At 42.2% G+C, this 16,177-nt stretch overlaps 1 protein-coding gene across 1 annotated transcript; it reads right to left on the reverse strand.

The window, feature by feature from the left end:
• Positions 1-2,326: 2,326 nt before the first annotated feature.
• Positions 2,327-4,649, reverse strand: LOC109783080 (uncharacterized). Its single transcript, XM_020341687.4, has 5 exons — positions 4,299-4,649; positions 3,425-3,457; positions 3,236-3,323; positions 2,922-3,003; positions 2,327-2,831 (listed from the first exon to the last, which is right to left on the reverse strand). Exons 1-5 carry the CDS (start codon positions 4,420-4,422, stop codon positions 2,631-2,633), a joined length of 528 nt encoding a protein of 175 aa, XP_020197276.1. The 5' UTR covers positions 4,423-4,649; the 3' UTR covers positions 2,327-2,630.
• Between the last annotated feature and the right edge of the window lie 11,528 nt (positions 4,650-16,177).

Consider the following 16,177-nt stretch of genomic DNA (forward strand, 5'->3'; position numbering starts at 1 on the left):
GCAGTGTTGTGGATCTCGTTGGCACGGGGAGGGAGAAGCGATGGAGGAAGGTGGAGGGGTCAACATGAGGGAGAGGAGGCGGGGTGGCAGTGGAGAGAAAGGCGGCGGGGCGGTGTCAGCCTTGAGCGAGATGAGGTGGGGCATGGTGGATGCATGGGGATTTGTTTTAATAGTCAACAAACGGTGTTGACCATTTAGTGCCGTGTGGACCTGACCATTGGCCCGTTATGTTAGAAATTGAATTAATTCGCCTCAAATCGTTAGTGTTTATTAAGAAAATTAGTAAGGAAATCGGTAGATTTTTGGGGCGTCCAAAAATGTGGTGGCAAATCTAGACATGAACTTGAAATGTAGTGGTTTTTTGCAATTCACTCACGGATTTGAAAAGAAAAAAGAAGAAAATGAAAAAAATAACAAGATAAAAGAAAGAGAAAAAAAGAAATAACCGGTTGATGGAACCGGTGGGAAAAAAAACCAGCCAGGCGTATGGGCCGGCCAGATAGGGTGCGAGCGCGAACCAACCTGTGGTTGGATGGTTGGTTAGAGGGACTGTGGTATCCCCAGCCCACCAGCGTTCCAATCCTGGTGCTCGCATTTATTTCTGGATTTATTTCAGGATTTCCGGCGATGCGCATTCAGTGGGAGGAGACGTTCCCGTCGACGACGATTTTCCTACGGTGACTTCGTAAATTTCAAGATGTTATGCCAGCTCAATCTTTCGGAGGTGCTCATAGGGGTAGGGTGTGCGTGTGTGCGTTTATAGGGATGAGTGTATGCGCGTGTATATGAGCGCTTGCGTCTGTACTGTGTTCACACAAAAAAGATAGGGTGCAAGCGCCCTACTATCTCGGGGACCTGCTATATGGCGCCAGACGCACCGGAAGCCTAGGAGCGGCCACCCCCCCCCCCCCCCCCCCCCCCCCCATATTCCCCCGAGTGCCCTCATGGGCTGGCCCATTGCGGGGCGGGAAAGCGGGAAGCCCCTTTGTTTTATTAGGCTTTTTTTTCTCTGTTTTAAGTTTTTCTTTTTGAAAAATAATTCAGGATCTCAAAAAAAGTTGTAAATTGTGAAATGTTCGTGAATATAAAAGTTGTTCATGATTTGAAAAATGTTCAGAAAATGATAAATGCTTACGGATTCAAAAAATGCCCACGGTTTCAATAAAATGTTTGTCTATTAAAAAAATGTCTACAATTTCAAAAAAATTTAATAAATTTCTATAAAAAATGTTCACAATATTCAAAAAAATTCCGGAATTTCTAAATATGTTCGCAAATTTCAGAAATGTTGAACTTTTTTTGCTCATTCAAGAAGTATTCATGAACTCAAAAAAAGTTTGTAAAAAGGAGAAAAAGTACCTGAATTTCAAAAATTATTCCCAAAATTTAAAAAATGTTCACATGTTCCAAAGAATTTACGCAATTTCAAAAAATGGCGTAAATTTTAAACATGTTCAAGATTTATTATTTTCCACGAATTTACAAAATATTTTCATGAATTTGTTCGTGATTTTAAGAAATCCTTATGATTTTCGAATTTGTTTCATGATTACTAAAACTATTCATGAATTTGAAAAGATTTTTTCAAATTAAAAAATGAAAATAATAGGAAAAGAACAAAGAAATAAAAAATGGGATATGAAAAACTAAGAAACAAAAATAAAAAGTAAAACAGAAAAATAAGAAACAAAAATAAAAAGTAAAACAGAAAATGTTCACATATTCAGAAAATGTTCACATATTCAAAAAGTAAAATAGAAACTGTTCATGTTTTTGAAAAGATGTTAACATATTCAAAAAGTTCTGTGCAAAAAAGAAAAAGAAAATAATAAAGAAAAAAAATGAAAACTAAAAACGAAAAAGAAAGAAACGATTAGAACAAAAAACTAAGAAAAAAACAGAGAAAACCGGTTCAGGGTAGGTTCTAGATCCTTACCAAAGCTGGTGAGGAAATATACCTTGAGATGGGCCGGTCCATACACTGATCGTGCGCACTCGAGGGCTGCGCGCCAGCCAATGGCAATGGGAGGGTAGCCAGGGTGGGCTCTATGATTTGGAAATAGCTTTTATGCCATATACCTTAGGAGAAAGGCTAAAATAATTAATTAATTAAATATATATGTACAGTAGCACTGCTGGCCCACCCTGACCAAGTTGGCTAGGTCCGCCAATGGCGCTAGGTCGCTTGTGATGCAAGCGATCAGATAGGGGGCGCCCTATCGCGGTAAGCGGTAAATACTCTTCTTCGTAGGGGCGAGTGTTCCAGAAGGAACACACATCGGAGATTGGAGATCTTTGTGCTTCATTTCAAATTTCAACAAAGAAATGGGGCAAATAAAACTGTATTTATTAAATACTACACATTAACAGATGCTTCGACGAACAAAACTTACATCGAAAGAATAAATGTATCAATCCATCAGGCCTGCACTCCTACGCTTATACACAGCTTCCTTACAAATTTAAACAGATATCAAACCTTCCAACAGCAAAACACACACATGGCTTCCAAAATACATGTACACACACACCACTAACAAGTCATGCACGAAATCTGTAAGTAACAATCCCAACATATGTACGCTCTGTAGATCAAGAGTGCCGATGATGCGTTCCTTGATACACGGTCATCATGCTTTCAGGAGCCCGAAGAGCTTCGTTGGGGCCTCGCCTTTCGCACGGTACTTGGCGGCCATCTCCTCCGCCATGATTATCTCCTCACCTCGCTTCGCCTCCGCCATGGCTCTCTTCTCCTCAGCCGACTTGTGGAGCATCGCGAGCTTGTTCTTCAGCTTCTCCTTGTACGCGGCTTTCTTCTTCTCCAGTTGCTCCTGCCATGATAAATAGTGACCGTTAGTGAGCTGCTAGTTTTAGTGCAGATTACAGTGACAGCTAGGAACTTTGTCATCCTGGTTGCCTACCTCGAGCTTTTTCAGCTCGGCCTCCATCTCGGCTTCCTTGGCATGCTCCCATGAAGTGATGAAGGACAGATTCTTGGCAGCCCTGATATATCGTTGAAAAAGTTAGCGGCAGATGGTACAGTATGTTGGTGAGTGTGGAGCATCAGCTCTTGTAGCAGACATGAGTGGTACGCATGTTGAGTGCATTGTAAGATAGATCCTCATTAAATCTAGCCAAAGGTGATGTGCCATCTCAATCATATATAGTGTACTGATAGTACTGGTGATTCTTGTTACTTTTAAGCAACAGACAGTTGGGTGCCATGATTAATCACCTGTTCTCGGCTCTCGCCTTCTCGCTCTCCTCCCAGGCGTTGATCAGCGTCGTCCTCTTCTCGGACATTATCTTGGTGAGATAAGCATCTGAAGAAGGACAAAATGGAACGTTGTGCACATTAAGCATGAGTCGAAGACTTGTGGGCAGGGTAAAGTGAGTAATAGATTATTTTGATCTTCTTTTTTACCTCTTTCAGATGAACCTCTTGTACCTTCAGCATCTGGGGAAAAGGAAGAGAGATGTCAAGAATTTTCAGCAAATTATTGCAAGTCGTTTGCAAATGATGATTTGGATTGCTTAGTGTGGAACCACTGTGACTACTTATTAGGTTGTTATTCGTCACAGTGCTTAACAATCAATACAAAGGGGCAAATTTTGCACCGTCACATATTGCTTCCTCTTTGAGAATCTTGAATTTGCTCTCCTTTAAATTCATTGCTTGAAAAAGGGGAAATTGTTCTTAAAAATCCTTTACAGAGAGAAGAATTGAAGTAAAAAAAAAAAGGGTTAGTGGTGTTATCTCATACAGAATCATGATTGGAGTTGGACTTATGGGAAGTGTAAATTAAATGAGAGGACCTAGTAAACGTAAACATAGACCAAATAAAACCATATGAACCGGTAAGATGAAGACAAAACCATATACTAGTATATATATAAAAAAATGTTCATATACCTAGAACAAATAAAACCATGAGAAGTGGTGATACGAAGATAAAACATATCATAGATAATTACTCTCCGTCTCTCCGATCATCTAGCTACCAAGAGCCTGCCCACCTATTTTAATTTTAATTTCACAGTATGAATTTTAATTAAAACTGGTCCACTTGTAATTTCACACTATGAATGAAGAAGCAGAAACAAGATTTTCCAGAGGACAAGTATATGACAGGAGGATTCTAATTAAGAAAAAGCATATGGCAAGGACAATAATACACAACTACAACTCCAGCTGGTACAGCTAGGCATGGAGATGGACAGACAGACAGGGGCCCTTGCCGGGAGATGAGCTCCTCCTACTTGCAGCTGGTAGAAACAGTAGTTGCATGCGTACGTACCCTTGACGACGGCGACGATGGCCTTGGAGTTGTCGGGCACGGGCACGATGGCCTTCTCCTCGGCGATGTCCTTGGTGGCCGTGGTCGTCTCCACCTCCACCTTCTTGGCCTCCTCAGCCGCCATCTGCTCTGTTGCTAGCTTGGAGTTCGATTCGACCAAGAAAAGGCCTCGGCGATCGAGATCTCACAAGCAGCAGCAGCTAGCTTAAGCAGCTTATAACTCGCTGGGTGGTGGCAAGGAGGAAGATGAAGGCTTATGTTCTCTTCTTGAGCTGATGGATCGGCCGGCTATATATGATCTGTGGGGAGGGGGGGAGAGAGAAGAAAGGTAGACGGCCGGAGAGACGGGTTGAGAGCACTAGTGGCAGCTAGCTAGCTACCGTTGTAGTATCATAATCAATATATGGTGGCTTGGCTAATTGATTATCAAAAGAAGTGTAGAATCAAATGACGGGCCGGCTGTTCCAGGCTGGGGTGGGCCGGGTTCGCCAAGCAACAATATTCATATTCATGTCACACACGCATAGCCGTGCTGTTCATTCGTCCTGGCTGTTCACTGTTGGCGTTCAAAGCTTTTCTCTAAGTTTTGCGTGTGCTGGCCAAGGAAGAAAAATAATTAAGGCAGCAGAATCAAGCTAGCTAGCAAGATAGCGAGGAGCGCACCGGTACGGCGTTGGTGGCGGGTGCATGCATGTCAATGGCGTCACGGCAGCTCATCTCAACTCTAGGACTCCGGTGGCAATGCCAACAAAGTACGTACCAACCATCGCCGTCGTCGGGGTGGGGATGGCCCGGACGGACCGGGCCTGCATGCTACTTTGGCGAGGACAGCCGCCAGCTCGGGTGTTCCAGGTTGCCATGCATGCATGGGCCGCTTGATGACAGCCACTTGATGCTCCTACCAGGATATGGATACCACGCCTTGATACGTAGAGCGCACACATGCACAATGATGCGTCGTCGTTAGTGATGGAAACCTTTTTCGTCGATCAGGTTGCCTTTTCGCTCTCATGAGCGAGAATCATCGACGCATGATTAGTTTTTATTATACTAGGATATTTAGCCAGCCAGGTACTAGTTAGTTAGTGCTAGTTGCACCAAACTAACAATTAATGCAGCACTATCTGTCAACTTTTTCATGATATATACTCCAGCTAGTTGGCTCTGGAATATACCCCCTCCGTCCCATAATGTAGAGTAAATAGCATAAAACTACTACTTTACAGGCTATGGTTTCAAAAAACTACCGATTTTTAATTTTTCTCAGATAACTACCAAATGGGTGGTCGGCTGTTTCTAAAAATCCAAATCGCTGAGTGCTTATCAACTGATCACGATTATGACAGGTCAGGTCCACACCTAAACAAAGCGTTAGTTTGACTGACATGTGGGGCCCACATGTCAGTGTCTCTTCTTATCTTCCTCTTCTCCTCTCTGCCTCCCTTCTCCTCCACTCTCCCTGCTCGTCAAGAACAGCACAGAACCGCCATGGCCGCCGACCACACTCCACGCTGCCGTCCTGTGCCATGTCCGGCCGCCGCCCTATGCCACTTCGAACCCCACTCTGCTGCGGTTGATGGTAGGAGCTCGCCGGACCTCCTGGTGGCAAGGTGGAGACGAGGAGGCATGCCAGAGGCTGGCGACCCTGCCGCGCGCGCCGTCTGGAGTCTCCGCCGCGCGCCATGGGGCTTCGGCAGGGGTTGCCACGCTGCCGCGCGCCATTGGGAGGCGCTGAGGGCCGCCGCGCCGTCCGCCATGGAGCTCCCCTCGGGTCACTGCGCCGTCGCCCGCCATCTGGACCTGCTGGGGGTCGCCGCACGTCATGGGGTCACCACAGCTCGCCGCTCGCCATGGGGTCACCACGGCTCGCCGCCCGCCATGGGAGCCGGCGCAGAGAGGCGGCCACCGGCACTGCGGCGTCGTGCAGCACAGGTTGGTGGGGGCGTAGATAGGCAGGGAGAGAAGGAGGTGAGGCAAAGGAGCGACCAGGGTTGAGCCCCGGTGATCACCGGCGGTGGGCGCTGAGCGGCTCGCCGGCCGGAGGAGGTGACGTCGCGAGGTTCGGTCAAGATAGCTCAGGGGCGAGAGGAGTAGCGCCATGGCTGCCCTGATCTGGAGCAAGGACCTGATTGCTTTTTGCAAAGAAATGCAAGGACCTGATTGCTTTTTTAAATTTGTGTGAGGCCCACCCCTAACGGTCAGACAAACGGTCAAACAATCAGAGCTCTTACGCACGGGGCCGACTTGTCATAATCCTGATCAATTGCTAAGCACCCGGCGATTTGGGTTTTTTGAAACAGCCGACCACCCATTTGGTAGTTATCTAAGAAAAATTAAAAATCGGTACTTTTTTGGAACCATAGCCTGTAAAGTAGTAGTTTTATGCTATTTACTCTATAGTGTAAGACGTTTTTTGATACTAGAGTAGTATCAAAAAACGTCTTACATTATGGGACGGATGGAGTAACAAACATATACTACGTACTAGTATATACTATATGCCTTGTAGAGCTAAGCTAGTGCATGCCCCCTGGCGTGCGTGGATCATTAGCCAGCCAGCTAGTATAGCTAGCTGCTGCTCTCCTCGCTTTCTCCAAAGTATCCCCTAAACAAATTGACCAGTCCAACACATTATAAGATAATTAAGCACCAAGGGGAAAGCGTCGGTACATCTCTACGTGCGTACCTACGTGAGGCGTGAGAGAATCTCAGCTATGAACCGGGGGCCGGTTGGTTTAATTAGGAACGAAGCAATATACGCACATCAGCATCATCAGCTGAATTAATCAGCGTCCTCGCAAAAAAATATATAAGAAATCAGCGTAAGCTGTTTACCTTCGTTGTGCGTGCGTGCGGTGGCCGGCGACAGCGACGCTCGACGGCCAGCGAATCGGAGCTGTACGTGTTGGCCTAGCTCCGATCCGCCGCTTTTATGGCGCGGTGCCGCTTGCTGTTGGTTGGCACGGGCCCCTCCCTAATTACACTGTTATTAGGAGCCATGTCTCTGCTTAATTAATTAGAGCCCACCCTGCATGGCTACATATGATCGATGTGGGTGCATAGGATAAAGGTGTGGCTAGGTCTCAGTCGACTCAGACTTCACCAACTCACAGTCTACTTAGTATGTAGGAAGAAGAAAGAAAAAACTAAAAAAGGAAACGATCGTACGAATATCAATGCAAGATCAAAGAAATATGGCATCTACTGAGACATAATAAAGTCTCGGTCCAACTGAGACTTGGCAAAACTGGTAGGATAAAACACAAAAATTCGACCAAGAAAAACTCAAACGCCGATCCGAACATTTTTCAAAAATTCGAACACAAAACATTTTTTTCAAAAATAAAAACGTGAATGTTTTATCAAACGTGAACAATATTTTTTTTCACAAATTTTGAGAAAACTCAAACATTTTTCAACACACAAACGAATTTTGGAGACGCGAACATATTTATTAGAACAGAAACATTTTTTAAACTACCCAAAAAACTTAACAGGAACAATTTTTCAAATTCAAAAAAAAAATTGGAAACACGAACAACTTTTGCAGGCGAACATTTTCTGAAACTCCAGAACAAAATTTGAAAAAACGAACATTTTTAAAAATTTGCAACAATTTTGGAAACGGAATAATTATCAAAACTCCGAAGAAAACTTGTAAATAAGAACATTTTTTGAAATTTGCAAACAAATTTTGGAACAGGAACATTTTTTCAGACTCCCAAACAAATTTATGGAATTTACGAACATTTTTCAATTTGTTAACAAAATTTGAAAACATGAACATTTTATGAATTTGTGAACAAATTTGGAAAGCTGGAACACTTGTTGAAATTCCTAAACATTTTTCGAATGCAAACAAAATTTTAAAACATGGAAATTTTTGAAAAATAGAAACATTTATTGAAACTCATGAAAAAAAATTGAAAAACAAACATTTTTCTAAAATATGCGAACAAATTGTGCAAAGTTGTGGAATTTTGAAAAAAATAAAGAAAAGAAACAGAAACAAAAAAAGAAAAGAAACAGAAAATGAAAAAAAGGAAATAAAAAACAATAAAAGCCGAAAAGAACTAGAAAAAAACGATACAGAAAAGAACTCGGTTCAGGGAACCTTTTAGAAGGTTCCTAAAACCGGTTGGACGCACTATGTATAAGTGGGCCGGCCCATGTCGGTCGCTCGCAGCGCTCCTCTGTGCGATTCCTCGACAGTTCGCTGCAGAGAGCGGCGAATAGGATTTTCCGTTGGCGACGTGCTCCTCACCCAGCAGCATCGTCGGACGCCCGCGACGAGTTGTGAGGCAGCAGCTGAAACAACCATGGCCACAAAATCGTAAATAGGCATATATAAGCCCAATAGGCCCAGTTCATGTCTTCCGGAGCAGCCCCTACTTCTCCACGCAAGCTCGTACGGGACGAGAGAAAGAGACTCACGCATCCAACTTTTCTTCCCCGCATGTATAGAGTGAGAGAGACACGTGTAGAGATTGAAAAAGAGTTGGAGATACAACACGATCAATTCCATTGCAATCAGCGGTGTACATATACACAGGATGAGCAACTCTCGACGCTCAACTAATCTCTACAATAAGCTATTAGCTGAGTGGAGCTAGGAGATGTGGGAGAGCTAGCTAAGAAATAAGAATAGGGTGCAGCTGTTACAATTCCAATGGAATAATATACTGCCTTTGTAACTTTTTATAAGACATTTTTAGAGTCTATGACAGTCAGTGTCAAGAAAGTCTTATATTGAGTTACACAAGGAGTAATATACATGCATGCACACGATTCAGCACCACGGACAAGGCGGAGTTGCTGCAACCACAACACCCACATGTTGGAACCAACCGATGAAGAGATGCAAAACGGCAGAAGCTGAATCTTCACAGGCAGCCGTGCTGCAATTCCGACTGCCCCGCGGTGAGAGGCGACAAGTCGGCAGTGCGGCTGAGCACGCGGCGGTGCTGCAACAGGAAGGCGAGGCGGTTGTCACGCTGGGGATTGGCGGCCATGAGCAGTGGAGAGAAAGGAGGGGATGCACGACGTGTTTTACCTAACGAGGTGGAAGAAGACCAATTCGGGGCTGCATCCAATGGCTAGGAAGGGGCCAATCCGACCATAGCAAGCAATTCCTGAACGGCCGGCCCTAATGTTGGCCTAAAGTATATCGGCATCTTGCCGCTGGCTAATCCGACCATAGCAAGCAATTCCTGAGCATTAATTCAATTTTTTCCCACACATCTTTGATCTGGAGATGGTGGAACTGCTAGCGTGTCGACGAGCGATCCTCCTAGCTCGAGAGATGAACATACATAATCTATATATATCTATATCTATATCTATACCTACTAATAAAAGGACTATTGCTTCTTATTACCATGATTTCGTCCGTTTTTGGTCTCACCGTCAAACGTCCGTCCGTATGGTTCATCCCGTATGTTACGCAATGTGGTACTAAACGAACGGTTCGTTTTTGCCTCCCTATGTAGCACGTCGACGCTCGCTGCATTGGGGCTGCTTTGGCCTGGCCCATCCCTGTGCAACTTCCCGGCCCGTCATTTATGCCGTCATCAATTTGTGCTAGCCCACAAAGAGGGTCCTTTCTACAGTCAAAATAATCCCACATTGCTCACTTACATCTAATCTCGCCGGTTTATATACGTACGACCAAGATAATCAACAAGCCGCCCTGAAATCGGGAAGGGAACGAAGGAAGGGAAAAAGGACACAACAAATGGCCCGAATCAACAAACGCCCATGAACTTTAGAAGGAAGGAGGGGCTGGCGGAGTAGGACGGAAGAGAGAGAGGGGAGAGGAGGGATCAGAAAGAAAAGATCAAAGGGAGTGGGAGAGAGGCGCAGCGACGGAGCTCACTCACCTCGCCGGCGGCGCTGGAGGGAGAAAAGGCCGAGCGATGGCGAGCTTTATGGAGCAAGGAGATAAGGCCGAGCGCTGGGCTAGCTAGATGCTGCTTTGTTTAATCGAACTTGATGGCCGCACCGATTAGAAGCTGCTGGTTTTATGGATCGAGTACTACTTGGCTGCTATTTGTTTGTAGGACCATGGTTTTTTTAACACTGTAGGACCATGGTTTAATGTTCATGAATGCATTAGTATTTACACTAATTAAAATACATGTGACGGAAATATTAGAAAGAAATATTTATTAAAGGAAAAATGGTTGGCGCGGTCGGTGTGCTCCTATTGCTGACGACAACATATGAACAAAAGAGCACCAAACAACGTAAGCACTTTACTGTCTAACCGGTCATCTTATCTTCGAACTGGGTAGGTATGAAAATGAATTCATGATAAGACGAGGAAGAATCTAACGGATAGAGAGATATAGTTTAGTACTTTCCAATATCACATGAACTCTGAAATTTATTTTATACTGTTGCAATAAACGGGGTCTTTTGCTAGAACACTTCTGCCAATAATTTGAACGCGGGTAATCAGGGCCTAAAAAGGATGGTGCTCTATCAGTTCCATTTGTTCACTAAGAGATAAATACGCAGATAGCTGGACCCCGGTTATGGAATATGCAAGACATAGAAGGAACCCGGTTTCATAACAACCAAAAAACTGTTTCCAATTTCTCGATTCCATAGAAGCCCAAAGAGGTGCATATGGTACCCAATGTCAAAAGCAGGTCACATTACACCTATTGCTAATCCTAAATAGAATGTAACAACGTAGGGATTTCTATGTAAACATAGTATCGTATTTTCATAGGCTCGAATGACCCCTTCTCATAATAAGAATGTGCACGGTCTGGTTCGGAATGGAATGAACTTATAGTCTGATGACCGAGTCGTTTGCATGATTATAAGTTCATAACCCTAGCGCCCATTCCGTAAAAATTATATTTCATTTCCCGCTTTGAAATTGCATTGTACATCTTGATAAGTAACTTTAGTGATTTGGTTTTGCATAGATTTATAAAAAGATTTGCTCACATTGAGCATCATGTGAGTGGTAATTATGCATTTCGAAGAAGTTATTTTCTTGGAAAGCAAAGGTAGTAGATTTTGATCCAAACCCAGTAATATAAATTTTCTCAATTGCTTGTGCAATATATGGAAGTGGCATATATTTGATTGATAATCTGGTGAAAACTTTATAAGACAATGTCACATGTATATCTAAATCGTATCATTTTCTATTTTTTTAAAGATCGGCATTGCATGCCAGCAGTTTCACACCAAAGGAAAGATAAGGTAGGCAGAAGCGGACTGGACGAGGTAAACTATCGAGTACCACACAAACTCTCAACTTTTTTTTTATAATATCCATTGCAAAACAAGGGATATTTTGTATGCACAATTTTCATGAACAACATATGTGTTTTGCACATAATCGAATACACATCAATTGTTCTCCCATTGCAACGCACGGGCATTTGTGCTAGTCTTATCTTAGAGACGGATTCTCAGGCGGTGGTGAGAAAGATTGTGGGCGAGCGAAAGGACCTCTCGACTAATGTGCAACTAGTTGAAGAGGCGAAAGATTTTAAGAGTTTAGGGTTGCTTGGGGGCGGCGTTGGGCCAAATAAAGTCGCACATATATTAGCTAGGAAAGGTTGCATGAACACGTAATGTAAAACTTGGCTACATGTCCCTCCGGATTGTGTTAGCTCGGAGGTTACGTCTGATCTAGTCATGAACTAGGAATAAATAGCAAATATTTCCCCTTAAAAAAATGCATCGACATGACTGCGCGAGCCCCCTTACCTATACTAGCCTGTTACAAGCGCACAATAATCCTACAACTACGGACGACGTTTTAAGGATCTTTCCAACTATTTTTCTTCCCCTCAAAATGCTACGGCGATGCTACCGCCAACCGGCGGATAACCGAGAAAAATTGATCGTCTCTCCGATCATTGGATGGACACGGTAATGACCTTTGCAACAAGAGTGGTGTTGCAGTATTTTCTGTAACAGAGGTCTTCTTGCATGATTATTTTTTCGAGATTTTTTGTTTTGAGGCTGAACAAGGCCCTTTTGCAACGAGAGGCTTATTGCAATTGCAACATCCCCTTTGTTGCAAAAACAAAACAATCTCCGGTCGATCGTTTTCTCAAGCATGCCATCGCGGCCAGTCCACCGTCTTTCCACCGCTTGTGCTTGAAGTGAGAGCCACACGAGCAGTGCTACCGCCTCTGGCGACCACCACAAAAACTCGTGCACATCGCCATCCCAAGTTCTCTGTTCTGGCCATCCCCGAGCGCCGCTATGACTGGCTTCCTCCCTCCATCAACAGGCGCCGCCTCCTCAGATTCTACAACTCTTGCCTTGCTCGGATCCGATGGTGTCTGGTGAAATTCGACGCCTAGACATGTGCCTCGTTCACCTCCGATGCCGCAACCACTTCAACCTGCCGCGTCGCTCGTCGGCCCGTGACAACCGCTGTGAGATCCAATGTGCCCGCCGACGGAAAGTGGTTGTGGTCGTCGCCGCGTTGCGAGGACGCCACCGCAGGATCCAGCCTCCGCCGCACGTGGTTGGTCTGCAACAGAGGGGTGGCTGTGGTCCGGCCTGCTGAAACACACACCAATTTGCAGAAAGTACTATGGTATAGGTTACACCCAAGCCACTCGATCAAAGTTAGACCCGACGGCCAAAAAGGGGATCGATGTGAGCAGAAACATCAGTCGGTTGAGCCAGAGCATTTCCCCAAATGATATGTGTCACCCTGCTAGTAGTACCAAGTGGTCCCCTACTTGCGTTCGCTAGCAGGCCGGTCCAAATGTCTCTGGTTTTGGGAAGCTTTTAGACCAGGTTTTTTGTTCTTTCATTTTCTGCATTCCCTGCTTTTCAGTTTTCTTACATTTGTCCCCTTTTAATTATTTTATATTTTTATTCATTTCCTTATTTATTTTCATTTTTTACTATTCTTCAATTCATGAAAATATTTGCAGTTCGTAAATAGTTTTTTAAATTCCAGCACGATATTATATCTGTGAATGTTCAAATTCCAAAACAATTTTTAATACCATGAATAAAATTGTGAACATTATTTTAAAATTCCTGAACGCTTTTGGATTCATAAATATATCTTCAATTTTGGTAACATTTTTAAAATTAAGGAACATTTCTGAAATTAGTGAACATTTATTAAATCCTTGATTACTTTTTTAAAATCTAAAAGAATTCTTTAAAATACGAAAAAAATTAAGTTCATAGAAATTTTTACTAATTTTTATTTGTTGAAAACATTTTTGAAATTTGCTGAAAAATTTAACTTTGTAAACAATTTATGATTATTTTTTAATTCATTAAATTTCAGATTCACAATTTTTACCAAATCAATGAACATTTTTTATTAAAATAAACCTTCCGAAATAAGAATATATTGTGGAAAAAATGAAAAGAAAATAAATAAAAGCGTTGGCTCGCAGGAGCTTCACGCTTGCTCGCTAGGCCGGGCCATGTAAGGGGTCTAGGAGAGATGATCCTCGGCCTTGCTATAAGCGATCGATCAGTCCATTTTTTTTAATTTGCTTGTTGTATTTTCGGTGCGTATTTTTGTTTTTTCAATATTTTCTTTGGTTTTCTTCGTTTCTTTATTTGTTTTCTTCAGTTTTTTGCTCATCTTTTTGTTGGTCGTTTGTGTTTTTTATTTATTTTCCTTTTTGACCGATTTATACATTTTTCTGGGTACAGAATGTACATTTTTAGAGAAAACCCGAAATATGTTTCTGTTAAATTTTGCACATTTTTTTAAATAGATGATGTACATTTAAAATATACATAAAATGAACGCTATTTCGAATATGCAGGACATTTACAAAATACACATTGTACATTGTTTTAATGGCAATAATTGTTTTTTGACTACACAAACTTTTTTTACATTGTACATATATCTTTTAATTTTCCGCGGACATTTTCTGGAAACACTTGGATATTTTTTTAAAATGTCCCGGACTTTTTTTTAATGGAATAGCCCTGTCCTCTCTACGGAAAAAAATATTTTACATTGCATAAATAATTTTTCAAATACCAGGCATATTTTTTTGAATTGCCAGAGTTTTTCTTTAAAATGACATGTACATTTTTTAAGCGTTCGAAACATATTTTTACAGTGCACAATTTTTTTTACATTTTACGGAATTTTTTTAAATGCCACAAAACATTTTTGGACAAGTGAACATTTTTAAAAATGTAACATAATTTTTTTGAACTGCTGATCCTTTTGTACATTGTATAAACACTTTTAAAAATGGCACGTTCATTTTTGTTAACCACCTGACATATTTTTAATGTCACAAACATTGTTCGTACACATGATTAACCTTTTTCAAATGGGTGTTTAATATTTTTCTAAAAATTATGTAAAACATTTTATGTAATATATATGGGGAAATACATCATACCAGCCAGTGGTAGTTACCGACATGTCTCATATAGTATCACGTGGTAGTATATATGCCACTTTATCATTCTATATATGTATATTATATCTAAGATTTCTCAAAGTGACCTATATGAAAAAATTGCATGTGACTGCAATTTTTTTATGTATTTTGAAACTATCTTCATATTTGCACACATAAAGTAATATAACAGAAAACTATCATATACTACCTAAATAGTGGGATATATGCTACCCAAATAGTCTTATATACTACATACTAAACATACACACTCTCGGTTCTGACAGATACTACATACAACATATAAAACTCACGGGAGGATATTTGGTCTTTCCTCTTCCCTCTTTTTCATTTCCTCTATATTAGATGATCACTTAGTACTTCCTCATATAGACAAACTGAACCACGCACCACGGTTTGTACAACAATTTTGTAGGCTGGCAAAGTGACAGGGTGACAGTCCTCGGCCCAAGCACACATTTCCAAAAGTGGCAGGGTGATCCAAAAAAGGAGAAGGAATGTGAAGTAGAGATTGTTATATGTAATATACATTTCTGTATTTGGTTGAGAAGCTATTATAATTTTCTTGCCAGACTTTTGTTTTCATTTAAGTAGTATCCTAAAACCAATCTTATCATCATCGATCTACAAAATGATATATTAAATGGCTAACCTTGCGGAAGGCAGCTAGCGCATGAAACGCCCCCTTTTAGTCCACAAGATAAGCAAAAAGCCATGCACACCAGGAGGCGTGGGTAGATCCATATATCTTATGCCAGCTTTTTGAGCAAAAGCAAACGGGTTGGAAGATCATGTCGCACATACTTAACTACACCGGTCCACGACGATCTGAAAAGTGAGTAAACCAAGAAATTGATGTATATCTCCAAGCAAATGACTGTGGCGAGTGTTTGTGTACATACAAGCATGTGTGTGTGTGTGTGTGTGTGTGTGTGTGTGTGTGTGTGTGTGTGTGTGTGCATGAATTGTACCGGTCCCTCTTATGCATGCGGGAATTCGGCGTTGGTTCACGCCTGCCCCTTTTGCTCGGTGGTAACCAATCCAAGGGTGTTGTTTTCATAGGGGGATAGATGAGAGAGATCGATGTGACTACTACTGACACACGTAGGCACGACCTTGTACCCACCATATTAAATCATCCATCGAAGCTCCTCTCCTTGACACACATTGTCTAGAGAAGGCACACGGTTTTCGTGTAATCCTATAGAGGCTATATATAGTATGTGAATGCATAGGCTGGAATATATAAACTCGCAAATTTCACCTCCAGGTCTTGTATATAGATATGAAAGTATAGGGTGGAATGCATACATAGGATACATAGTAAACAACACATGGTTGCTTTGCAGTGCAAAGCTAGGCATCAACCGCAAAGCAGGGCATATCATGAGGAGTACATATGCATACGTTAATGAGAATGACAAGAAACCAAAAGATTTTAATCAGGCATGCATGGCTTGGACAGGTTCGAGAAAC

This window comes from Aegilops tauschii, chromosome 4 (genome assembly GCF_002575655.3).
Source record: "Aegilops tauschii subsp. strangulata cultivar AL8/78 chromosome 4, Aet v6.0, whole genome shotgun sequence".
NCBI classification, from domain to species: Eukaryota; Viridiplantae; Streptophyta; class Magnoliopsida; order Poales; family Poaceae; genus Aegilops; species Aegilops tauschii.